This window comes from Solea senegalensis, linkage group LG12, assembly GCF_019176455.1.
Source record: "Solea senegalensis isolate Sse05_10M linkage group LG12, IFAPA_SoseM_1, whole genome shotgun sequence".
In the NCBI taxonomy this organism is placed as follows: domain Eukaryota; kingdom Metazoa; phylum Chordata; class Actinopteri; order Pleuronectiformes; family Soleidae; genus Solea; species Solea senegalensis.
In genome coordinates, this window is record NC_058032.1 from 1069030 (window position 1) to 1092960 (window position 23931).

At 43.5% G+C, this 23931-nt stretch overlaps 4 protein-coding genes and 1 long non-coding RNA gene across 5 annotated transcripts; 2 read left to right on the plus strand and 3 right to left on the minus strand.

Moving 5' to 3' along the window:
- Positions 1 to 313: 313 nt before the first annotated feature.
- nudt6 (nudix (nucleoside diphosphate linked moiety X)-type motif 6) lies at positions 314 to 8118 on the plus strand. The gene is made up of 5 exons (XM_044041142.1): positions 314 to 676; positions 1589 to 1792; positions 4136 to 4191; positions 6833 to 6887; positions 7736 to 8118. The coding sequence occupies exons 1-5, from the start codon at positions 409 to 411 to the stop codon at positions 8116 to 8118; spliced, it is 966 nt and encodes a 321-aa protein (XP_043897077.1). The 5' UTR covers positions 314 to 408.
- LOC122778973 lies at positions 1363 to 3459 on the minus strand. The gene is made up of 2 exons (XR_006361488.1): positions 3147 to 3459; positions 1363 to 3022 (listed from the first exon to the last, which is right to left on the minus strand). It is a non-coding gene; the product is annotated as an uncharacterized LOC122778973 (long non-coding RNA).
- On the minus strand, positions 6436 to 14721 carry fgf2 (fibroblast growth factor 2). Its single transcript, XM_044041144.1, has 3 exons — positions 14053 to 14721; positions 11933 to 12036; positions 6436 to 9563 (listed from the first exon to the last, which is right to left on the minus strand). The coding sequence occupies exons 1-3, from the start codon at positions 14228 to 14230 to the stop codon at positions 9378 to 9380; spliced, it is 468 nt and encodes a 155-aa protein (XP_043897079.1). The 5' UTR covers positions 14231 to 14721; the 3' UTR covers positions 6436 to 9377.
- A 3400-nt stretch (positions 14722 to 18121) lies between these two features.
- On the minus strand, positions 18122 to 21272 carry bbs12 (Bardet-Biedl syndrome 12). The gene is made up of 2 exons (XM_044041141.1): positions 21191 to 21272; positions 18122 to 20217 (listed from the first exon to the last, which is right to left on the minus strand). The coding sequence occupies exon 2, from the start codon at positions 20203 to 20205 to the stop codon at positions 18346 to 18348; it is 1860 nt and encodes a 619-aa protein (XP_043897076.1). The 5' UTR covers positions 20206 to 20217; positions 21191 to 21272; the 3' UTR covers positions 18122 to 18345.
- Positions 21273 to 21431: 159 nt separating this feature from the next.
- Positions 21432 to 23923, plus strand: cetn4 (centrin 4). Its single transcript, XM_044041143.1, has 5 exons — positions 21432 to 21534; positions 21716 to 21871; positions 22378 to 22506; positions 22966 to 23103; positions 23669 to 23923. Exons 1-5 carry the CDS (start codon positions 21532 to 21534, stop codon positions 23756 to 23758), a joined length of 516 nt encoding a protein of 171 aa, XP_043897078.1. The 5' UTR covers positions 21432 to 21531; the 3' UTR covers positions 23759 to 23923.
- Positions 23924 to 23931: the final 8 nt, after the last annotated feature.

Sequence of the window (23931 nt, forward strand, 5' to 3'; positions counted from 1 at the left end):
TACAAAAAATGTCTTGTGAAATCTAAATTAAGATTTCTTGCTTTAATGTCTTTGGAAACGCGCCAGACAATGGTGTTAATTTTAGATGTTTAAATATAATCTATACAAATACCGAATTGGCTTGTTTATTAGCCGATAGTTACATCAGAACACACGGACTCTTTGACCTCCTTCCGAAGCCTGGTAAGCAACAGGCGTAATGCTAGCGGGTTAAATTGTTAGATATGTGAACGGGGTTTGGCACGGGAGGATTTGAGACCTCACTACACGCAGGTCATTACGGTATTTATGCAACTTCGAGGGCGGAGTCTTGCGTAACCGTAGCGTACTGTACGTAGTGTACGTACTGGACACGGGACAAATTCCCCGTTTCCCACCGAACGTTGTTTTTTTTTTTTTATCGCCAAAATGGCAGCAGGTTCATGTGTTTACAAACTTTTGCTGCCGCTGCTCAGGGGACGCTTTTGCAGTGGAACGTCTTTTGGTGCCACACGCTCAGCTGTCCGTGCGTTCTCGCGCACGGACATTCGTTCCCAGTTGCCCAGAGCGGGGGGCGCCGGTACCGTAAACGCTCTGACGGGGGAAGTGGACCGGTTCGGCGGAGTCACCGTGAACCTGGAGGACGCCGGTTTACCCGCGGACATCAGCGACAGTTTATTCGGCAGATTACTGCGAGGTTTGTGTGTGTAAATGTCAGCTAAAAACACAGAATCACACACACACACACGCACAGGCCATGGTGACGTCATCAACTCGTCACTAATCATTAACCTGTGCCCTCTACAGTTTGTTTGTAATTGGTCAGTTTTTAACATGTGGAAGTATATTTTATACAGTGATTGACATCTAGTCATCATTAGTCATGGTTTTATACCACATTATTTGTTAATAAAAATGTGTTATAAATTCTCCTAAAAATCTAAAAAGAAAAAAACACCTTTAGTTGTGTGTATGTGTAGGCAAGCCTTTTTAGCCTTAATCTCCACACTAAAACATAGTCATTTATTAAGAATAATCTGATTTCCAATACAGTCATAACCATTGGGGGGATTTTGGGGTATTACAGAAGCTCAAGAACAGAATAAATACACGTTAAACACAAGAAATGGGTACAAAAATGAATAAAGAATTGTATAAGAAGAACAAATTAAGTAAATGTGTTAAACATGTGTAAATTGACAGCATAAATGATAATACTAGTAATTATCAACTTCTAACATGACATTGCAAACACTTGTAATAAAATCTTATGTTGAGAAATAAAAGATAGTATGAAATTAAACATGAAACAGAAAGTGATGAATAGAACAAACTAGACAGAAGTAATAACAACGTTTGTATAGCATGACATTACTCACAGTATTGAGTCAGATATCTTTATTTTCTTTGACCAGCAACTGAATTCATGTAATATTAACTTATTTATGTATCTTTTGAACAGCCCCATGCTTGATTTAGTCCACGCAGCGACAGTGAAGGCCACATGGCCTGTGTTCCTGTCGTCAATAAATCCTGATCCTTTAAGTCTATGTTTCTGTCTTCACTCAGTCACATGTCTGGTCTGATTCTCTTCATATCATGAACTCAGAGTCTCTGGTGCGGTGGAAAGCAGAGGGGAAGGTAGCAGTGTGGCTCCGGGTTCCCATCTCACTGAGTCGATGTGCCGCCGCAGCTTCCGCTCACGGCTTCACCTTCCACCACGCCAGGCACCACCACGCCGTCCTCGCTCTGTGGCTGGGAGACGGCGAGAGCAGACTGCCGGGGTTTGCCACTCACCAGGTCGGCGTGGCAGGTAGAGACTACAATACTCATGAGAGTGGTTTTATTATTACATTAAACTCATGTCAGGTGGAGCCACAGCACACCAGCACGTCCGATGGACTCGGGTCACATGACAGACATGAAAATCCACTCTGGAGTTGCTCCTCTCCTCTCCTGTGCTATGCGTCTAACTGTCCAGCAGGGGGCAGTGTTTTTGTACCTTCAATTGAGAGGATGCCCTTGAATCATGTCAGAACATGTCCTGAGCATCTCTCAGTGAAGGACCTGGTCCAGAATTCCCCCACATTTTCCTGCCAGAAGAAACACCCCCCAGCTTCCCACTCACTCCTTTAATGGAGGAAACGATGATGACAGTAAGGTTAGGAATGTCAAACATGAAGCTGTTTAGAGACTTTTATTTCCTCTGCGTGCTCGCCTCCTCTGCTTATTCATTATTATTCTGACAACCTGACATTGATCAGAAAACACCAATCGATCGTCAAACATGTGTCCGTTTAGAACAGACATGTACTTTTAGCCTCCTATTGTATATGAATGAGTCCGTGTTGGTGACTAAACCACGTTTCCTGGTGTAAACCAGTGTGTGTGGCTATCAGGTGATGTTTTTGTAGATCCAGGTAGATTTAACTACTTCAATTATACAAACACCAGTGACTGCTCCTCTTATTTCTGTCCGTTTTTCTACTCCTACAAACGTCCGTGCGTCTTTTGCGTTGGTATGCGCGATGCTTCCTCTGGAGGGCAGTGCCGAGTACTGACCACGTCTCAGGTATCAACAAACATGGCGAACGTTGAGGAGGAGGAGTCGTTGTATTTTATTGAGCTCGATCCAAAATAGACAGAAGTGTAATTTGGTGACGGTGGAACGTACGAACACTGAATGTAAGTCGTTATCGTTAATGGTGGAATGTTAGCGACGCGTCCCACACTGTACTTGGCACCACCTAGTGGACTGAATTGTAAGTTTTCCTTTTTCCTTTTGTATTATAATCCACGAACACTTGAATCAGTTGAAAAAATTGTCAAGCAAAATAAAGCAATTTAATCCTGTATGGATTCTCCCCCCCCCGACCCCTAGAGGACAGTCTTGGTAACATCATCATTGTGAGGGTTTTAGGGTGAAATCTAACAACAGATGAGTTACTTACTGAAAACAATCTTTGGCTGCTGCTCTGAACCTAAGTGTCGGCTCCACTTCAGCGAGCGTGGAAACACTGTGAGTGTCCTGGACGTCACGGCTCTGTTCAAATATTTAAAACACATCCATCAAACTTTATGATGACAGTGAGTCAAATGTAACCTGGAGTCATGAAGTTCTCCAACACTGTTCCTGCTCTTTCTGTGTCACAATAATTCACACTCACACTTTTTCTCCCCTGCTCCCGTTGAGCAGTTTGTCTCCTGGACTGAAGTCGACATAATGATAGACTCCCTCAGCAGCAGCAGCAGCAGCAGCAGCAGCAGCGTTTTGGCAGCAGAGCTTCAGGATGACATCAATTTCCACTTGGAAGTCCAAGTCGGGCCTTTTCGAGACGACCCATCCCTCTAACACATCTGTGACATTCATTTAAGGAGAGAGTGGCTGGTTTTCCCTTGTCGCTGTCGTCATCCTCGTCCTCCCCGAGCTGTTGACAGCAGCAGCAGCAGTGACAGCAGCAGTAGCAGTGACAGCAGCAGTAGCAGTGACAGCAGCAGCAGTAGCAGTGACAGCAATGACAGTAGCAGCAGCAGTGACAGCAGCAGTGACAGCAGCAGTAGCAGTAGCAGTAGTAGCAGCAGCAGCAGCAGTAGCAGTAGCAGCAGCAGCTGCTGAGTCACTAACCTGCTCAAAAGAAAACATCCCACTGAAACAGGAGAGAAGAATGTTAAGTGGTAAAGTCGACATCATTTACATGCACAGACTCAGACATCGACAAACTTCATGCTTCTGCTGCAGGACGACCTGAAAAAGAGACAAACAAAAACATCAGTGTCTCCAGTAAAGGTGTGCGTGTCTGTGGGAGGGGCTTAAGTTAGCAGTCCATCAGTGATCTCAGCGTCAAAGCTTTTTACGGCCTCTGACACGTTCACTGCTCATGAAAACGAGGACTGACGTCGCTGATGTGTGTCAATGCTTCTTCACAAACAGGTTCACTTGAATTAAAGTGACGTTTCCAGCTGGTGTTTTATCGTCACAGTTATGAACCCGAGGTTCACAGATGTCATTTGTCAGGTTTCAAATATGAAAGTGGCTTCAGGTGATTGTGTTTGAATATTAACCTTTTCCCCATAAGAACTCCTTCAGTGCAACATGCAGATTAGATTATATTCTGGGGGGAATATGAACTGACATAATACTGTTTATTTCCTGCAGGTGCAGTCGTGGATGAATCCAATGGGAAAGTTCTCGTCGTCCAAGACAGAAACAAGGTAGATGTTTAACCATCATCACAGAAAGTCAGTCAGTGGAGCAAAGTTAGGTCAAATAATCCCACACCAGTGTTTCTTATAGTTTAAATATCAAAGGACACGAGAACCATTTATGCTTATGTTAATTATCTACCATAATTAAACAACGTGATCGGAGAGTTTTCTGAGGCTGAAATCCCATTGTTTTGCTGTGTCATCTTACAGATATATAGAATAGTAATAATAATATGTATAATATATCCATTATTCCCAAGAATACAGGTCACATTTATCAGTCACATGACAAAAAACAAACAAAAATAGGAATAAAAACAGTATAATCTAAAAAAAAACCATTATTTTTACTGCTGGCAAATCAAGTTTTTGCATCAATAAATCTCCAATAATCAGATACAGGTGACAACATACTGTGTAGAAGTATAAAAATGAATCGAAAAACACACTTTCTTCATGTTTTTACTATTTATGGTAATAATCCCCGTCTGTGATAATCTGAGATTAGCCAGAATAAGACCTAAACCCAAAATGAGTCAGAATAAGATTAACACATGGAGTAGTACTAGTAATGATTCAGGCGATAACTTCCTGTTTTCACATGCTGGGATTTTTCTTTTTGTGGAATCAATGAAAGTCAGAGTTTTCTTTTCACTGAGGAAAAACAGGAAAGTTGGTCTGGAAGCACAGAGCAGTGATGAGGTCCATGTTTCTCAAGAGAGGAATCTTATCTTTGGCGTCGTCTCTCAGCGATACTTAGAACTGGATCAGTTAAAAATGACAGTGATTAGCGTTGTTTGTTTACCGTGGTGGAAGTCCTCGTCCTCGTCCTCGTCCTCTCGGCCGCTGCTCAGCGTCCGCTGACCTCGAGCAAACACGCTGTTGACATTGTGAGATGAATGCAGTCACACAGCTCTCACAGAGCCTCGCTGTCCAGGCCCGAGATGTTGTTTGGTTTCTCTCACAGCAGCTCTTTTCAAAGTGACTCTGAGTTCTGTGTGATTGCAGAATGAGGCAGCAATTAGGAAACAATTAGGTTTTTCTTTTAGAAATCCTGGCTCACATTTACACCACTGTAAGTTAGGATCTGTGCCCAGTTTCTCTGACACGCTCACATGGACACCAGTGCTACTTTGTCTGCTCCGGCCTTATTTTAGTACGTTTGTAACTTACTAAACTTACTAAACTTACTAAACGTAACTTTTCTCAATGGACTTTGGTGTGAGAAGAGCGAGCGGTTTACAAAGTTACACAAACTTAAGTCTTTAAAACACAAGGTTTCTTTCTGACAGTTAATGAACAAAAACAATATCTTCTGATGATTTCATTCAGTTATTTTGACGTCCAGATAATTGGGAAGAGCCGCCCACAGATGCTAAGGCGGTCACGGTTTAATGAAAACAATGTTAGGTTTCTGCAGCGTGTCGTCACTCAGCGTCCAACAACAATGAAGTGACAGAGAAATGGTCCTCCAGAGGGAAAACGACGACAACGGAGACTATTAGACACGTCAGACCCTCCGCAGATACTTGTGTTTTCATAGTTGAATAATGTAAGAATATTAATATTCTGTCGTTCCTTTGCGACAGTATATTAACAGTAGAATATTTCTCATTTTTGTACAAAATAAGACCAGATTTTAAACATTTTCTGACCAAACATCACAAAAATAATCCACAGATGAATCAGTAGTGTAAATAATGGCGAGTTGTTGCACTAAATTTCACGATAGGCGAGACGTGGTGACTAAACTAAGGAGCACGTGACAAATATAGATCGTTTCCGCTCTCTTGTCGACTTTGATCGTATTAAACGTGAAACATGTGTCTAATGTAAGTTGTCCTGAAACAGAGGGAAACACTTTGGCCTGGTCATGTGGGGGAGTGTTTTATCTCCTCCTCCCCCTCCTCCCCCCCCTCCTCCTCCTCCCCCTCCTGATGGAGCTGTTTACTGGAAATGTTGCTCGGTAATCGCCTGGCCTTTGGCAGCACAGCTTTCTCTGTCAGACTGAGCCACTTCAGAACTTCCTGAAAAAAGAAAAACAAAAGAAAAACAGGACACCAACACTTTCACATTAAAAACAAGACAATTCACAGATCCCTGACGTGGACTGGAGGTCGTTCCATTAATCATACTGTCGTTAATATTGGGTTTGACGGCATGTTATTCATCGTTTCCCTGTAGATTTGGTGCTAATGGTTAGCGCATGCTAGGCGTTTTACTTTGAAAAATCACTGCGACTTGGAGTGATTGGAGTTACACAAAGTCTTTTATTTCTTCCTTCCTTACAGCACATGTCAGAAACAGCTCAGAAAAATATACAATATTATGTTTAGCATTTGTTTTGAAAAGTGAAGCGTACACAATTCTTTTTAACTACAAAAATATATATACACACACAACACCGAAGTCATAATTTAACCAGCAGCAAACTCTTATTAAATATCAAGGGTAAGTGGTGAAAGACACACGTTCTAAATCTCTCCAGAGTATAAAATATAGAAAGAATTCTCACGATATAAAGATCCACTACTGACAAAAACAAAAACTACAGCTTAAACGTTACGATATAGAATGTTTGTATACTATGAGATTAATGTACAGCAGTGCCGTCAATCACACGCTCCACTCTGCTCCTGAATTTCAGACAAAGAACGCTTGGAAGTTCCCCGGTGGTTTGTCTGATCCTGGAGAAAACATCGGTGAGTCTCGAAGACGAATACAGTACAACTCATCAAAGTCCTTTCAATGTTGGTGTTAAAGCTGGGGCAGGCAGACCGTCCACGGACCATTTTACCCCCAGTGTAACGGCTCCGGAGTCGTCGCGATGCTTAAATGTCGCCACTGCCCCCTACTGTCTGTGAGCGGAAAACCAGCCTTTTTAAGATCAGAGCCGCCGTCACACACGCACGCACACACACACGCACGCACACACACGCACGCACACACACGGTACCGCTGTAAGATGGAGGCAGAGAAAGCAGCGTGACGTTAGACGTTGGTCGCGGCAGAGCCAGCGAAAAAGACGCAGAGAAAACCGTTGTCGGAGGAAGTGAGGAAGAGGAAGTGACTCTCTAAACCGGGCGAGGAAACATCTGACCGCCAAGAACTGACCAACACAGAAGCACGCAAGATGGATGCCGACCACGATAGACAGGATACAGTGGTAGAAAATGGACGTCATTTAGCAGAAGCTTTGAACGTGAAAACGGAAACGCGTCTGCTTTAAAGGTCCCGACGTCACGTCATACATGCGCAGAACAGCGCCGGCTCTGTCTGCCATTCATACAGGTGGGAGGAGCTCCAGGCAGAGAAGGGAGGAGACTCAACAGTTGCTCTTGCCTACTCCAGCTTTAACATGAGACGTATACATTCATTTGAACTGAACAAAATAAGGCACGTGATATAAATGCGATAATTCTGTCTATTTCACTTTTTTAAAAGCAGCTTTTAACACCTTATACATGATCTAAAAAAAAGCAGCATCATCTGTTTGTGTTTACAAAAAAAACATGTAAATATCTGACACATGTGACTGAATGTTCCTCAGGAGCCACGGCGGTACGTGAAGTGTTGGAGGAAACGGGCGTTCGCTCCGAGTTCCGGTCTCTGCTCAGCGTCCGGCAGCAGCACGACCACCCCGGCGCCTTCGGCATGTCGGACATGTACGTCATCTGCCGCCTCAGCCCGCTCACCTACGACATCGACTTCTGCACGCAGGAGTGTCTGCGCTGCGATTGGCTGGACCTCGCTGACCTCGCCCACACGGACGACACCACGCCCATCACCTCGCGCGTCGCCAAGCTGCTGCTTCACGGCCTCGAGCGCGGCTTTGACCACGTGGACCTGACCATGGAGGAGCTTCCTGCCGTCTACTCTGGAAAGTTCTACCAGCTCTATCACAGACGGCTTCCCCCGACACGAGAGCGCTAACTCACGACGGTCCACGGTCCTCATGTTTGAAGATTATTTACGACGACGACGACGACTGTTACTGGTGAAGAAAACCAATCAGACGCCCCAGAGTTTTAACAGCTCAGTCCAGCTCAGTCCAGCTCAGTCCAGCTCCTGGACCTGCCGCACAAACCTTTAATGTTCTCCTCGAAGCAAACCTCATCCCTGTGAATATTTGTGAATATGAGTTCACACAGCACTGATTAATCCTCCTCCATCAGCTCCACGTGACTCACTTTGTTTACGCGGCCATGTTGGCAGCCGTCGGGGGTTCACGTTAGTTTAAGCTATAAGCCCCGCCTCCCCTGGAGTGTGGACGTTATTCCTCACCTACGACATCGTCTTCCACTCTCTGATAATCTCGTCCTCGACGCTGACAGGTACAAAGCGCGGCGACGGTTATAAATAGCGTTGTTTTGATTCTCACTGCTGCGTGACATCAGCTACCGGCGCTCTGTAGATCACTCCTGCACACAGGAAGTGATGCGTTTTACATCACAACACTACACAACACACGAGTGAAGTGAGACAAACGGTTCCGAAGGTTTTTGGAGGTCACGCCTCGAGGTGGTGCTAAATACTCAGAATTCCTCATGGGGGCGACAGAGGCACCGGGATTTAACGCTAACCAAGACGAACTATGTTTTATGAACAGTAAACGTGTGAAACCTTCTGATGAAGTATGCAGAGTTTTGTTTGTTTTGTTTTAGTGTTTGTTTTAATTTGCTGAGCGGTTTAAAAAGTTAAGTAACTAAATAAAAAATTCTATACTTTCAGTCTTTTCTCTTCTTTTAAACTCAAGTGACAACAGCTGAAGGCGTGGAGTGACCGTTCTTAACCCTGGACATTCTCTGGAGTTTCATATGATGAACGCAGCGGGAGATTGTCTGGGTCAGGCGCGCTCACAACGCTCCTGAACATCCAGGTTAGGGGCGGAGCCTGGTGTGTGCAGGCAAGAGGAGGCGGGGCACTAAAATCAGCTGTGCACGACCATGAAGGGGAGAAAACTCTGTCTGTGTTGCTGCTGGGATTTAAGACAAAAAAATACGAAGAAGAATAATCCTGCATTGCCGTTGGCTTGAGGCACTCTTGAGCAAGGCACTGTTTTACTGGGAGGAGCCAGGTGTGTGAGCGTGTGCTCGAGATTTCAAACTAAAACAATAAATAACGTGTTCGGACAGAAGAGGTGGAAGATCACAGCTGGGGGGTATTTGTGTGTGTGGGGGTTCTTCTCAGATTTAACACTTGGTGGACATTGGCAGGAAGAGAATGGCCTTCTGACCCGGTCCAGTTTTGCTTCCAGACTTGTACTGACCCGTCCTCTTCAGAGCCACATACATGTTGGGATATTTCCTGGAGCGATACGTGTTGTAGTTGTTGCTCTCCAGTCGCTCCAAGAAGTAGCACTCGTCTGTAGCTCGTCTCTGTGAGAGGGAGGAGTCAAAGAGGGAGGAGTCAAAGTTTTAATGAAACCACAACACACATTTATGCTGAATAACCTGTCAAACTGTTGTGGATTATGAGGAATTATGAGGATTTTGGCATCAACTTTAATCGTTGCTTCTGTATATTTAACGTTAATATTACAACATGTTAAAGGTCCAGTGAGTAAAATGAATTCTTCTATTTGGCAGAAATCTAAGGTTTACTTTTTATAATCATGAGCCAGGTCGGCCATTTTGGACCACTGTGTTTCTACAGTGGCCCACGATGGACAAACTAAATGTCTTTTTTGAGTTTTGATGCTAATTCAAGGCTACGTAGGTTGAAGAATGATGTGAGGAATTTTCAACAGCAAAAATATGTCACCAGTAAATGTTGCATAGATCTTACACACTGCACCTTTAATCAGACATTTGAAATTAATTATTTAGTTATGGTTAATGAGGAGGTGGAACACACCCCTTAAATAAACCTGGCACCTTTATTTTGAAGGAGTATTTTTACTTGAATCAATTAACAAAACAAGTTATTGAATTTCAAAATAAAAAACAAACCTGTCAATTTAAGATGAACTTTATAAGAAGAGAAAGTGTGAAGAATAAATGATTCATCTTTCATGCTGTCACGTTTTTCACCACGTCACATCGTCCTTTAGTTACACAGCGTCTGACCACAGCGTCACATGACCTGAATTATCCAACAACGACATTTTCATCTCATGTGCCACAAAGCGCTTTGATTTCATCATCAGTCAGGGACAACAAACAAGAATTCTACCTCGACACTGAAAACACTGAAAACACTGAAAACACTGATCTCTGTGAAGTTGCTGGGAATCAATTTATTGATGTTTTCTTTTGAAAAATGGTGCCGATCAATATGAGCAGAACTAACGGCGACGCCTTCTGTTCTGTGACATTTATCACTCGGGTGATTGATAATACTAAAGTAAAATGATGAAAATATGTGTTGTAACTGTTAATTCATGCAATATGTGACTGAAATAAAGACTATCTCAAATGTTTATGTGTGTGTGTGTGTCCTTGTCAGGACCTGTAGTCGTCATGGAGACCAAAAACCTGGTCCTAATGAGGCAGAACCTCATTTCTGAGGAACAGGTTATAAGTTAAGGGCTTTGTTTTTGACTTGTGGTTAAGTTAAGGTTCTGTTTAGGCACTAACTAGTGATGGTTAAGGTCACAGAGGATGTCGTCTTGTATTAGTTAATGTAGTTAATAAATAATCTTGCTGTAGATTTATTTTATAAAAGTAAAAGCGTCGCAGTGGGTGGCAAACGTGCTGCTTCTCGTCAGCAGGAAATGCAAATGACACGGAAACACATGAATCAGCGACACACGGTCACTGACTGGACAACAACGTCCAGCTGGTGTTTGTCACCATTAAAGGCTCAACAAATCACTTTAATGTGTTTTAAAGGGAAGTTGTTGATCATGGTGGTGACAGCAGATTATTACTGTTCTATAAATAGACTGTGGGAGGGACCAATAACTATCTTTATCTTATATAAAGTCAGTTCCTGGAAACTTCCAAACCTTCTCCACATCCTGCTGAAGGAGAAAAAAATCCACCCATTTGTTCATAATCTGTGAGACGTGTGTGGGGAGCTGAAGATAATCCCAAAAACATTAAAGGTGAGATTCACACCCACAGGGTGATTTACAGTCTCAAATGAACCCTAATCTGTGGGTCGTTAAGAGTCAGTGGGTCGGAAGCAGGAAAACCCGCACAGACATCAGGAGAACATGGGAACTGGGACGACTCCAACCAGGAACCTCCCAGCTGTGAGGCACCAGAGCTAACCACACTACCACCAGGACACTCCAAGCTTCATGTAAAGTTTCTCCATTATTTCTGTTTCTGTCAAAATCGAAAGTAATTCAGGCGTCAAACTGTTGAGATTATCAGGCTGAAGGGACTCATATCCCACTTTTTCCTTTGTCGCGACTCAGATTAGTGTCACTTTAGTGGTCCTGGATCAGATTATTATAATCTGACCTGTGGCTTTCAGACATGAATGAAAACTGTCTTATTACGATCCGTGTTTTTTGATTTTTTAATAAAAATCAAAGTGTAGTGTCATAAATCCCAGCCACAAATTTACTTCAAACAACATGAAACATCATGTAAATCTTATCTTCTTTGACCTCTTTTATGCTTCAATACCGAGTGGTTTCACAAATAATGGCCGTGTCTCTTATTGATGATTCATGCAAAAATAATCTGAAAACACTAACCTGTAATGAATGAAATCTGAAGGATTCAGAGTACGCACGTGTACTCTGTGTGAACACTGTGGTTTATTTAAAAAGGAAAGAAAACACATCACTCACCGCTCCAAACAGTCGTCCGTCTCTGTTCATGGCCAGATAACGGCTGGCACAGACTCCTTTGATGACCACTTCCCCCACCGAGGTCGCCTGCAGCTGAAGTTTTACTGAGAAGAAGAAGGAGAAATGATTTGAAACACAACAAAGATGTTGATCTAAAGCACAGGAGATGAAAGCTGCCACTAGGGTGCGCTCCAGCAGGCTTGTACGCTCTGGTGCGGCGGGTGTCGGTGATGTCGAGCTCCAGGAGAACGGCTGATTAAACCCAGAAGAAGGCAGGAATGCAACAATATGGACGCCATCTGCCGTTCAACCAACAACTAACCAAGCACCACAGTCTGTGTTAAAGGCACAGTGTGTCAAAATGCAGCACATTCAAGGACTTTTTAAGGCTTTTCCAGGACCAATTCCCTCAAACTCAAGGACTGAATGTGCTGACACAGCGTGACAGAGATCTTTGGATTTTCATTTCCTGGGCATCGCGACGTCGTTGTCGTCATTTTCTCTCTGCTTAACTTTACTCGCGCGTTGTTCTGCTCGTCGTCGTGGGCAGAGACGCAGAGACACAGAGACAGTGGACAGTGTCCACAACAACACTACTGCGTAGGCCTCGTCTAGAGTAATGCAGGGCGTGAAACAGTAGGTGGCGTCATTAACTTCTTTCTTGCACAGAATTTAGTACTTTTTTTTTAAGTACTTTCAATGACAAATGTCTGTTCAGGGCAGAGGTCATCTCATGTACCAAGTTATTTCTGTCTCTTTTTGATTCATTTTGCTGAATATTTTCAGTGTTTCATAGGTTTGAACATGAGGGTGAACGTGAGGGTGAACGTGAGGGTGAACAGCTGTTTTTGTCTTTGGTGGATTTTAGCTATAGCAACAGTTAGCTTCTCTCATGACCTCTAAAGGAAAAGCAGCATTGATAAAGGATGACGTTCCCTGAGCTACAGTCGAGGAAATGTTAGCTGTTTTTTGGTTGTTGTGGATGAATGAAGCCGCAGTGAATGAATGAAATACAGTCACTGACATCATATCATTATATAACAGCAGTGAAACACAGATAAGTCCTGGTCATCACTAAACACAGTGAAGTTCTCCTGTCGTAGCTCTTGGATGTATCCTGCACACGTTTCATCCCTCAGAAAACTCGCTCTGTTTTCCCTGATTTTCGCGATATTGTCGTCTGGCACGAGAAACGACAAAAGAGACAAAGTGATGAGAGAGCAGAGTGTGATCTGCATCAGCGTCCCGTCCTCCTCGAGGACGCCTGGATAAATTAGGAAACATTTTTTTCTTCCCTGGCGGCTGCAGCTCTCACTGGCAGGTACGTTGGTGTCTGAAAGGCTGGCAGCTCCGTGGCAGCTTCTACAAAAGAGCCATTGACGGAGAGCTCTTTAAAAAGTATTTTTGGTAAAAGAGTTAAATGATTAATAGCGATTAGTGCTTCATGACTCATCCTCACTGAGAAGAAAGGCAGATTCACTGTCCAAGCTCAGTGAAGTTCATCTGCTGAATGATTCCTGACGTGAGTTCATCTGCTGTGGAAACACCTGCTGCAAATATCCAACGGTGTCTTGGGGAACATTCTTCCAAACGTGTGTTTTCCAAGGAAACAAATCCACCTTCATGTTCCCACTCTCCTCCTCCTCCTCCTCCTCCTCCTTCTCCTCACTGATGCAACATAAGCCACATACCTCTGTCACACAGGGGGATCGCAGCTGTCCAGGCCAAACAAGGACATCCAAGTATTGAAAGTTCAAAGGTTTAAATAAAAGTGGGTTTTTGGAGGTTGAGATGAGAAATAATGACTCATTATCTCTTATATCTCATTATTAATGAGACATATCGGGGGCACTGACAGGAACCTGTGTGACGTACTAATGAGCAGTTTGAATGGCTGTGACTCAGCACGGTGATCTGCGTTCACTAAAAACACGACTGACAAACTTCCCACTGATGAAGTTCATTTTAAGGCAACAGAACTGAACCCACACACGTTTTCATGTGACTAAACCTGAGCTGGAAAGTTCACATCTTTTTTTTTTGCTTACTTCCTTGTGGCATGTTATTATAAAGACGCATTGTGCTGTGTGAGGAAGAACGAGGGGACTGGAATCACTTACTGTGGGGGTCGTTCTTCTCCCGGATTCCATCCACTCCTCCGTCAGACTTGATCCTCAAAAAGAAGCCCCCGTTTTTGCAGTACAGTCTTTTGGGGTCCTTGTAGGTGCCGGGGGGGAAGCCGCCACTGCTGCCGTCTTCAGGTGTGGAGGGAAGTGTTGTGATCTCTCCCGTGGCCATCTCCTCTTTCCCCGCTTCCCGGCGACTTACTTCGTCTTACTTCAGTGCAGGAGCCCCACCGTGGCCTCCCGCCTCCCACTAACTAACCGTTGCCAGTACCCTTCTCCCCTCCTCCACTCAAACTGATTCTACTTAACCCCAGGGGTCAGTTTGTCTGAACTCCCCCCTCTCAGGGCAAGTGCCCTCTGAATCCCAAGGATCTCAAGTAGAAGGACTCCCAGAGGAGCCGTTACCCAACCGCAAAAGTCTGTGAGAGTTGCTCGGCCGCTGTTTGTAGAGCTGGCAGCTGCTTTGCCAGTGTTCTCTGAGCACACGAGTGGAGGGGATGCACGCCGTTTCCCCCTTTCTTCCAACCTTTTGCAATGAAGTACACAGAGCAGGGCAGCTGGCTTAGATCTGCTGTGTGGAAGGCTTTCCCTTTTGGGCCTCAGTCCGCATGCGCCCTGGGAGCACCAACACACACTCGCATGCTCACGCCCACTAATGCTCCTCTTTTTAACCCACCAACCCTGGAGAAGTGGAGAAAGAAGAGGAGGGCAGCAGCAGCAACAGCAGCAGCAGCAGCAGCAGCGGCGGCAGCAGCAGCAGCCATGTGAAGAGAACCAGTGTTTTCATTCATTCAGTGTGTTCAAGAGAGAAATCCAGCTCTTCAGTGATTCATTCTGTGCTATTCATAGGTTTAAAACAACACAACAATGTGAAGTAGAGCTGCTACCACACATAGATGAAAAAGCAGACATCAGCCATCATCATGATTGAGTGGTTTTAATTACCATTTGTCAGAATAAGCACTGGTTTCAAGCCTCTGGGTAAAAGTTACCACATCAGAAAGTTGGTCTGCTGGCTGATGTCACATGAGTGACACCCCCTCCGCCCCGCTTCAAAACAGGTCAGTGAAAAATCTGACATCCAGCCACACTGTTGGAGTGACTCAGGCTGGAGACACGAACAGTTGTAAGGAGGGAGTGAACAACAGGAAGGACTGAGATGTTGGGATACATTCTGTCTCCATTAAGATTCATTTTCACTCATTACTTGCTGCATGTATTATTGTATGTTCAGGGGAATGTGCCAACCATGTCATTACTGAGATCCAGTTACACCAAAAAGTGCTCAATCCAAGCACCAAATATCGATATGTTCATTCTAAACAGATTTGACTGCAGACCTTGTTATGATTCCTCCGCGATGGCTGTATACATCCAACATGGCTGCCACCGAATCGCAGCGGTCTTTTGATTTGGCTTTTTCTTCTATTTTAAGCAAAAGCCGTTGGACGTCATTACTAGATAGCCATCGCTGCCAGTCACTGGTCCGATGGGTTCTACAGGGGCATTCTGATCTACATGGTTGGTCTCTTGAAAGTGGGAAATCTTTTCCAGATTGAGATGCAGTCTCAGTTTTGATAAAGAAAAAATAGGGTAAATTCTGTACTTAAACTTTTTAAATATAGATACTGATAACTCTAACAAATACAGTCTGTGACGCCCGTCATTTAGCTCCATAACAACGCAAAGGGAATTGCTCTTTATTTAAAGAGACACAACAGCCAGTGCACTAAACAGAGGACGTGAGTCAAGGCCTTTTCTATTACACTGATATTGAGTCGTCACATTCCACACAGGTATGCATGAGTGAATATAATAAGCATCGTCAGCCTTTAATGGTCCATGATGTTTTTATCTTTATTATACTTTTATTGTATGATGTGTTCATCTGTGAACAGTATTTTATTCTTTTATTGTTTCCTCTTAGGTCCATTATTACCTACATAATACTAACTTTATTGTATGTCATTACCCTTGTTCTTTCTCTTTCCTCTCGCTCTCTCTGTGTCCTCATCTTGCAGGTTGCAGGATCCAGATCCAGTTTCGAGGGTATTATCTAGTCTCTTCTGTTAAAGGAGTTTTTTCTCTCCACTGATGCCTAGTGCTTGTTCACTGTGTGAACTGTTGGGCCTCTCTGTTCTCCATGATGTTATTTAATCTGTAAGATTACGTTTTTGTAAGAAATGTGGATTCTGATTTCCCTGTTCTCATTGTGAAACGTTCTAAACACAGTTAAAATGATGATGATTCACAGATAAACTGAGATTGACAGTGTTTGTGCTCCGTATGGGTTTCAGCGTCACTAACCCACAAGCGTTAATGGCGTGTGCCGGTGACTGAGGTAAGCAGAACATGATTTATGGTTGACCAGTGGTTTCTTTCTAAAAATAAACTCCAGTGACACATTCTACTCCGTCTCCACTTTATTTATGTAGCTGACAAACAGGTGACATGTAAGTAAAAACATTCTATAAGCTTTGCCAACATCAATATCATTTTAGATACATGGCATATACTGTACCTCCATAGTATGATAACAAGGATACTTTTGGTCAATTGAGGATACACTTAATGAATTGAGAACCTATTTTAAGCTTTTTTGGTCTTTCATAATTGAAGAATAAGTTGTTTTAACTGTTATATAAATGTGTGAATGCATCGGTTTGTCACGGGCGAACAGTTAAACGTGAACTCCGTCTGAACTCTCACACGTGTCACAAACGATCCTAATTTCCTCCTAAACGTTGCTCGTGTTACATCACACCCCGCCCTCTCCCGGCCTCAGTCAGGACTGTTATGGCACCACGGTGAAGCCACTGTGAGGTTTCTATTCAACTATTTTAAAACACACACACGAGTGAGACTATCGCTGATCAGAGAGGAAATGGAAGATCTCACATCGACACCTTGTAAATGCGACACAATACAATAGGAAACAAAGTGTGCGAAGACAGCGGAGAGCGTGGCTCTTTCGCTGTGAATCATGGTTTCGGGTTGTTTTTCTAGTTTTTCCGAGGTAGTTGACATTCGTCAAATGATATAGGGAGGAAAACCTAAATTCCAACAATGGACCAACTTTTAAATGTAAAGTTAGAAAGTTGTGGCAAGTGAAGGGAAAGAAGTCAGGACTAAAAGGAGTTTCTATCGAGCTTTATCGGTGGTTAATCGTCCACTGTGGTCTTTGGTTTGCTAGCTCGTGGAGACGTCTGTGTCTCTGCACTTTGTGCATTTAAAAGTAGAGAAGTCTCCTGCTGCGAGGCTGCAGTACCACTGATAGAGAAAGAGGGAGACAGAGAGTACAGTATGTCGTTAAACTGCGACAGAAATCGTTTCTCTACACGTTTGTTGAACGAATGGTTTGATCCTGGAGCGTTAACCTTTATATTCTGTACAAACGCTGACAGACAGTGACCTTCAGGTGCTTTGGTCCTCAAAATAATGTTTTGAAGCCTAATTTTAAACACTTAGACAAAGGTGAGTCAGAACAGATACTTTTATCACTTTAGTTGGTCTTCAATATTCCCGTCATCTTTTAATGACCATGTAGGAAGGGGAAATATCCCAAATTCAAATACCTAAAATAACATCCCAACCTGTGTGGAGGCGTTCTCTTCCCCTCAGTTATTCACACGGCGACAGAGCCAGTCATAAAACCACCATGGTTGGCATGGAAGCAGAGTCGGCGTTCAAGTGTTGAGCAGAGCAAGCTGTGGACACAAAACGCACCACTGGCAAATATCATTAAGGAAGTGTTCTGAGACTAAAACACAAACTGGCACCACTGAATTCCTGATGTGACCCAGGAGATGGAAATGTACTTGTGGTTTTGGACTCAAGAGTTTGTTTTCCCAGACTTAAGTGAGCATGAAACAAGGTGCATATGCTATCATGTACATCTAGTGACACATGAGTCAGGCCTGCTGGGAAGAGTCTGCACCATCTATAGAAAAACATACACACTCACGTAATATTAAATCATTACTCATCAAAATATCAGGGTTAAAGGTGTGATCTTGTAGATATGAGTATAACTCCTGAGAATAAATCAGATCTGGAAACAAAATCATTTTACTTCTCGGTTTTTATTTTGCATCCTACAATGTAGCTTCATTCAGAAGACACACAAATGTTGTCATGTGATTGTTTGTCACCCCCATGTGGTGGAAAGGAAACTACAACTTCCGTACATTTGAATATAAACCTTCAGCTTAACCAGTCATAAAAAGCCTAACTTTTCGTGAGTCCAACTTATTTGAGAACAAGAAGAAAGAAAATGCCACGTGAAGATTATAACAGCATGAGGTTTTCCTGTGACTCCACTCCTGTGATGATCTCTGCATCAGTCTGTAAGACCAGGGAAACCAGATCTAAGGCTTTCCTCCATGCTTCCTGCTTCACACTCAGATTATCATAGATTTTTAGATTTAGATCAGGTGCTCCGTCAGAAAATGAGCCACCTTCATGATCGCCCTCTGAGAAAAGCTTTGAGAACGTTGCGGCACCGTCTGAATGTCCGTTACAGTCCTGCACGTGTTGGTTCACTACAGCCGTGGCTCTGATTTTGGAAACTCTTCCACTGTTAACCATGACAGTGGATATATAATCAATCAAACCATCGGCCATGAGGTGCAGCACTGCACTCCTGTAAGGACTGGATGATTTCTCTGAATCAGCCGTCCTCTCCGTGCACAGCCTGGTTGCCTGCTTTTGAAGGCGGTGAACACAAAGCATTTCTGTCAGTCCAGCACCAGGAAGGACGACTCTGTCCTTCAGTGCGTGGTGTAAACGATAAGCACAGGCCCAGAACTGATCCTCCAGCACCTGCAGCTTACTCTGGACACAGCTAGTGAGGATGACCGTGACTAAACTGCAGTTCCCACTGGTGGAAATAGTCACAGCTGCTGAAGACTTCCTGCCAGTGCCGCTGAGGTCCCGCCACATGGCGACCTTCGCTCCAGTGCCGACACAGTGCTTACTCAACTGTGTGGCATAAGTCACTGGAACGCCTCGCGTAGCAGCTGCGAAAGCGCTCAAAGCGGAAGCCTTCACTTTCTCCACCACAAGTATGTGATGCGCACAACAGCGTTGAATCACTTTCTCACTGGCGAGCCCACTCACTAGTATCAGGTTTACTTCCAGGTTCAGCAGAAGTGCCAGGACGTGAGCCATCCACTCCTCCTCTCTGCCAGAACTTTCCAAAGCTGAGTGGTCACTCACTCGCTGCATTCCCGTCGGCCTACTGAAGCCAAGATGGCGGAAGGCATGTGACAAATCTCCGCGAATAAGAGCGACCTTTAAGAGCTGGTGTTGTAAATGATGGACGACTGAAAGTTGTTCAGCAGACAGAAGAACGACGCAGCCCGCTAAAACACAAGCATGAGCCTCTGGTAAACCCGGAAGAACACAAGTCACTACTTTAGTGATGTCAAACACGTCACAGTTCATGTCTTGATTACTTTGTGATTGCATCTGATTCACTTCCAAGACCAGATTCATCGCATCAACACAGCCGTGTCTCAATCCCTCAGCGACGTGTGCGATGTTAATAAGTTTACCTTGTGACGCCGCTGATGCGTTTTTACATCTGCTCTCACAAAAATGTCTGCTGAGCTTTATTTTCCTTTGTCCACTGGCGTTCAGAACCTGGTCACCACACCGTCCTGTTCCGTGCGGGGGATTAGATGCTTGTGGAACGGCGTGAGGAACTGTGGCAGTGCTGTTCTCCGGCTGCACCTCGCCAAGACCTTCGATCGAGATGCTGGATTTCCTGCAAACACCTGCGCATACATCAATACCTTCAGACATAGCTGAGATGATGTGTGATACAGATATTCCTCCGTGAAGGCACTCCAGAGCGGCACGGCTCCATGCTCCCGCCAGAAACAGCAGGCATCCTGATCCTGAGTTATAGACCGTTTGGTGGGCTTGAAGAGTCTCATAAACCAGCTGACCCACGGCACAGGTCAGCTCCAGGTTCTCGAGGACGCGAACACACGAACACACAAGGGCCGACTCCCCGCTCGAGTCATCGTGGATGAATTTGTACTTTTTGTTTGGACCCAAAGAGGAATGTGTGATTGCTGCCAATGCTGAGAGCTTCTGCAGTCCCACATGCCGTCGCAGGTTTAGAACTGAACATCCCAACATCACTGAAGGTGCCTACGTTTTTAAAAAGAATGACAGTTGTTCACTTTTTACCATTTGGTAATCAGTTTATAATTTAATGAAAAAAAGCACATTATTTTGCCTAATGTTTGAAATCATTCATCAAATGTCAACTCTGCTTCTTTATGCTTCAGAGAGGTATACGTATTGTTCTTAGTATTATCTTACACAACAAGTTTAACAGTGCAACTGATACAGATTTACAAATGGTTCCTTTTATCCACATGATCGATGAAACAAAGCAAATAAAGACCTGGAAATTGTTAAATCAGACATTTCTAAGAACATTAATGCTGAGTCTGATCAGCTCATGCAGGTCAGGACAGTGTCACAGCTAACTAGCATGTTTTCAGATTGGGGCTGCAAATAAATTCCCTATAAATAAAGTTTCTAATTTGGAATATATCCAACATTCCAGAACTTAAATACACAATCCAAAGCAGAGTTTCTGGAAATGTTCTCCCCGTCACGATTCCATTCATTTGATTGTTCACACACCTGTTTCTCCTCCTACCTGTCAAAATGTCTGCCATGAAAAGTGTACATTTCCGCTCTAATTGTGGCTCGTGTGATATTTCCTCACTTAATGCAAAAGCTACGGTTAATAATAGTTTCACTCGTTTGAAGGGTCTTTTGCACAGCAGCCATTTTGTCAGGTGTAAATGATGAAATGAACGACGGCTGCGTAGCATTTAGCTCCCCCACATGCTAATTCACCGCCTTAAAGAGCGTGAATATGACAACATGGCTGCCATGCACAGGCTCGTTATATAACACTAATCAAACTTACACACACTAACTAACGCGACACATCAAATACAGCAGCAAACGAAGATTAAGCTCAACATCAAGCTAACAGGCGGTATTCACTATACATTACGATACATTACTATATTATATATATATATATGACTGACTTTCCCGCCACACAATCTTCATAAATCCATAAATAAAATGACGTTTTTACCTTCTTTTTTCAACATATATCATTTCTGTGTGTGTGTGTGTGTGTGTGTGTGTTCCCTCTGTGTTCGCGGTCCAAACATTACACTCTGCGCATGCGCGGGGTCTTCTGGTTGCTGGGAGACAGAGAAACGATCGCGAGTATTGGCGGAGACCGCCGCGTCCCGCCCCCTTCTGCTCCATGATTGGCTGACAGGCGCGCGTCACACTGCTCTCCTTGTTCCTATTGGTTCGCTGCCGCGTCACGAGACGGAGAGTAACTGCCGTTGCTGCTCCGGTTTGTTGACTGTGTGATTAACAAACACACACCACAGCGACGCTTTTCTGCTCAAACAGTGAAATTAAATGGTAAAACGTTGTATTTAAAATGTCTGCTATGATTTGTACGCATGAATTCTCTGTGGTGGACGATGACGATCCGTTGTTTTTAGCGTGGAAAGCGGAGTTTAGTTCGCTCTCGTGGAGTAGCATGGAGGCTAACGTGAGCTAGCATGGCTGGGTGACAGTTGTCTAAAAACTTTCGTTTCAGGCTTCGAGTTTCCGTAAAGCAGCTCCTTCTAGCAGCCAGAAGAAAAAGACTGGTGCTAAAGTGGAGCTGACCGAGGAGCAGAAACAAGAAGTCAAGGAGGCGTTTGATCTGTTTGACACTGATGGGACTGGAACTATAGACGTGAAGGAGCTGAAGGTGAGTCCGTGAGTTCCATTCATTCATTCATCCATCCATCCTTTCACAGCTTTAACCTCAACGTGCATATCTGCACTAAGATCTGCAGGAATAATAAACAAGTGAAATAAATCACCAATTAAATGTACAAACCATTCAATACTTTGTCAGTTCCTTGTCCGCGCCACACTAGAGGTTAATGGGCCAGATTCTGTCCTCATATGTTTTTGAAAGATGTAATTTATGGTTGAAACAATTACTTGATTCATCAGTGATTTAATTAAAAGAATTAAAACAAGTTCTCTGAAAGAATTCAAACTGAAATACGTTTAAGACCTGAGAACATCATTGACAAGTCTGAGGAACATTATAAGTATGGACCAAATTGCTCGATTATGAAAATAATTGTTAGTTGCTGTCCTAATGGGAGAAAAATAAACATCTTAGGGTCCAACCTAAAACATTTTCTGCAACTATAAACTAAATGTGTTCACATTACATTACAATCGTCTGCGTCCATGCCACAGGTTGCCATGAGAGCTCTCGGGTTTGAGCCAAAGAAAGAAGAGATCAAGAAGATGATCGCAGACATCGATAAAGAAGGTTCTGGAACGATAGACTTCAGTGACTTCCTCAGTATGATGACGGTGAAAATGGTGAGTGTGACACTGTGTGTGAAAACTCGAAATTTCAAACCAGCGTCATATTTAGTAGACGCATGCTTTTCATGGGACATGTGAGGATGTGAAAGTTTCAATTCAACGGAATGACCTGGAAGATGCAGGCTCCTCCTTGTGGCAACAGCGCTGTGTGTTGGCGAGTTATATTCACCACCATGATCTCGTTTGCAATGTACAGTTAAATCACTTCTGTTCATGTGAAACGATGGAGCTGAAAATTTAAGGGAAATCCATTGAGTTTAAGTGACCAAATATTCTCTACAGACAAAATGCTGATAAAATATTTAATATTCCTACAATACAAATGCAAATATTGTGCTTTTTACATTTTCAGTTCCTCTAACTAAATATAATATAAATATAATGTAGTATGTGTGGTAATAATGGTGGTTTTGGTTCTTGTTTGGTTCATTTTGTCTGTCTTTGTGTCAACAGAGTGAAAAAGACTCCAAAGAGGAAATCATGAAAGCTTTTCGGCTGTTTGACGACGACTGCACGGGAAAAATCTCCTTCAAAAACCTGAAGAGAGTTGCCAAAGAGCTGGGGGAAAGCCTCACAGACGAGGAGTTACAGGTGTGTGTGTGTGTGTGTGTGTGTGTGTGTGTCACACTGACATTTACTCCTTCACAATTAAAATAACATGAATAGGAACAATGCAAAACAAATGGATTGAACCTGATGAGAAGTGTGTGCTCTGTGTTTTTCTGAATAATAAACAGAATGTGTCAGAATCATATTTACAGAAAACAGTTTAAAATGTAATTTAAAATCACAGGTTTTATTCATTAAGCATAATTACTCACAATAGCAGCAGAGAAGAGCTTCTAAATCTCATGTTTCAGACTCTTCATGTTCTGTTGGTACCGTCATGTTCTGTTGGTACCTTCACTTTGAGTTTGACCCTTTTTTTAAAAAGGGAACGTGTGGGGAAAACTCTTGAAGCTCCAGTGGGTGGGATTTGGTGGCATCTAGTGGTGAAGCTGCACATTACAACCACATTGACTCTCCCCTTGTCCACAGTAGAAGCTCCACTGGGCTTCAGAATTGGATTGGTTTTGTCTTCTGATTGAAGAACACGGTATTTGTTATAACTCACAGTCTTAACCAGTGTCTTCACCGTGTCTCTCGTCCTCGTCAGGAAATGATCGACGAGGCCGACCGTGACGGAGACGGGGAGGTGAACGAGCAGGAGTTCTTGAGGATCATGAAGAAGACAAATCTTTACTGAACCTTTGTGTGTGTGTGTGTGTGTGTGTGTTTGTTTTCTACATTTCTGTGTGGACACTTTTTGCAGCAACTTTCTTTTTGGTTTGTAAATAAATATTTTAAGATATGTTATCTTTGCACACACAACTTTCTACAATGCAAGGCAAATAAATGTATTTCACCTAAAGTGTTTGT

Bases quoted from the DNA above. Each gene is read 5' to 3' on its own strand.
- nudt6 (XM_044041142.1), top strand. From the start codon at position 409: ATGGCAGCAGGTTCATGTGTTTACAAACTTTTGCTGCCGCTGCTCAGG. The intron at 1,793-4,135 runs GTAGAGACTACA...TATTTCCTGCAG, and splicing joins TCACCAGGTCGGCGTGGCAG to GTGCAGTCGTGGATGAATCC. The intron at 6,888-7,735 runs GTGAGTCTCGAA...AATGTTCCTCAG, and splicing joins TGATCCTGGAGAAAACATCG to GAGCCACGGCGGTACGTGAA.
- fgf2 (XM_044041144.1), bottom strand. From the start codon at position 14,230: ATGGCCACGGGAGAGATCACAACACTTCCCTCCACACCTGAAGACGGC. The intron at 12,037-14,052 runs GTAAGTGATTCC...TCTTCTTCTCAG, and splicing joins GGAGAAGAACGACCCCCACA to TAAAACTTCAGCTGCAGGCG. The intron at 9,564-11,932 runs GTGAGTGATGTG...TCCCTCTCACAG, and splicing joins ACGGACGACTGTTTGGAGCG to AGACGAGCTACAGACGAGTG.
- bbs12 (XM_044041141.1), bottom strand. From the start codon at position 20,205: ATGTTGGGATGTTCAGTTCTAAACCTGCGACGGCATGTGGGACTGCAG.
- cetn4 (XM_044041143.1), top strand. The intron at 21,872-22,377 runs GTGAGTCCGTGA...TCCATGCCACAG, and splicing joins TAGACGTGAAGGAGCTGAAG to GTTGCCATGAGAGCTCTCGG. The intron at 23,104-23,668 runs GTGTGTGTGTGT...CGTCCTCGTCAG, and splicing joins TCACAGACGAGGAGTTACAG to GAAATGATCGACGAGGCCGA.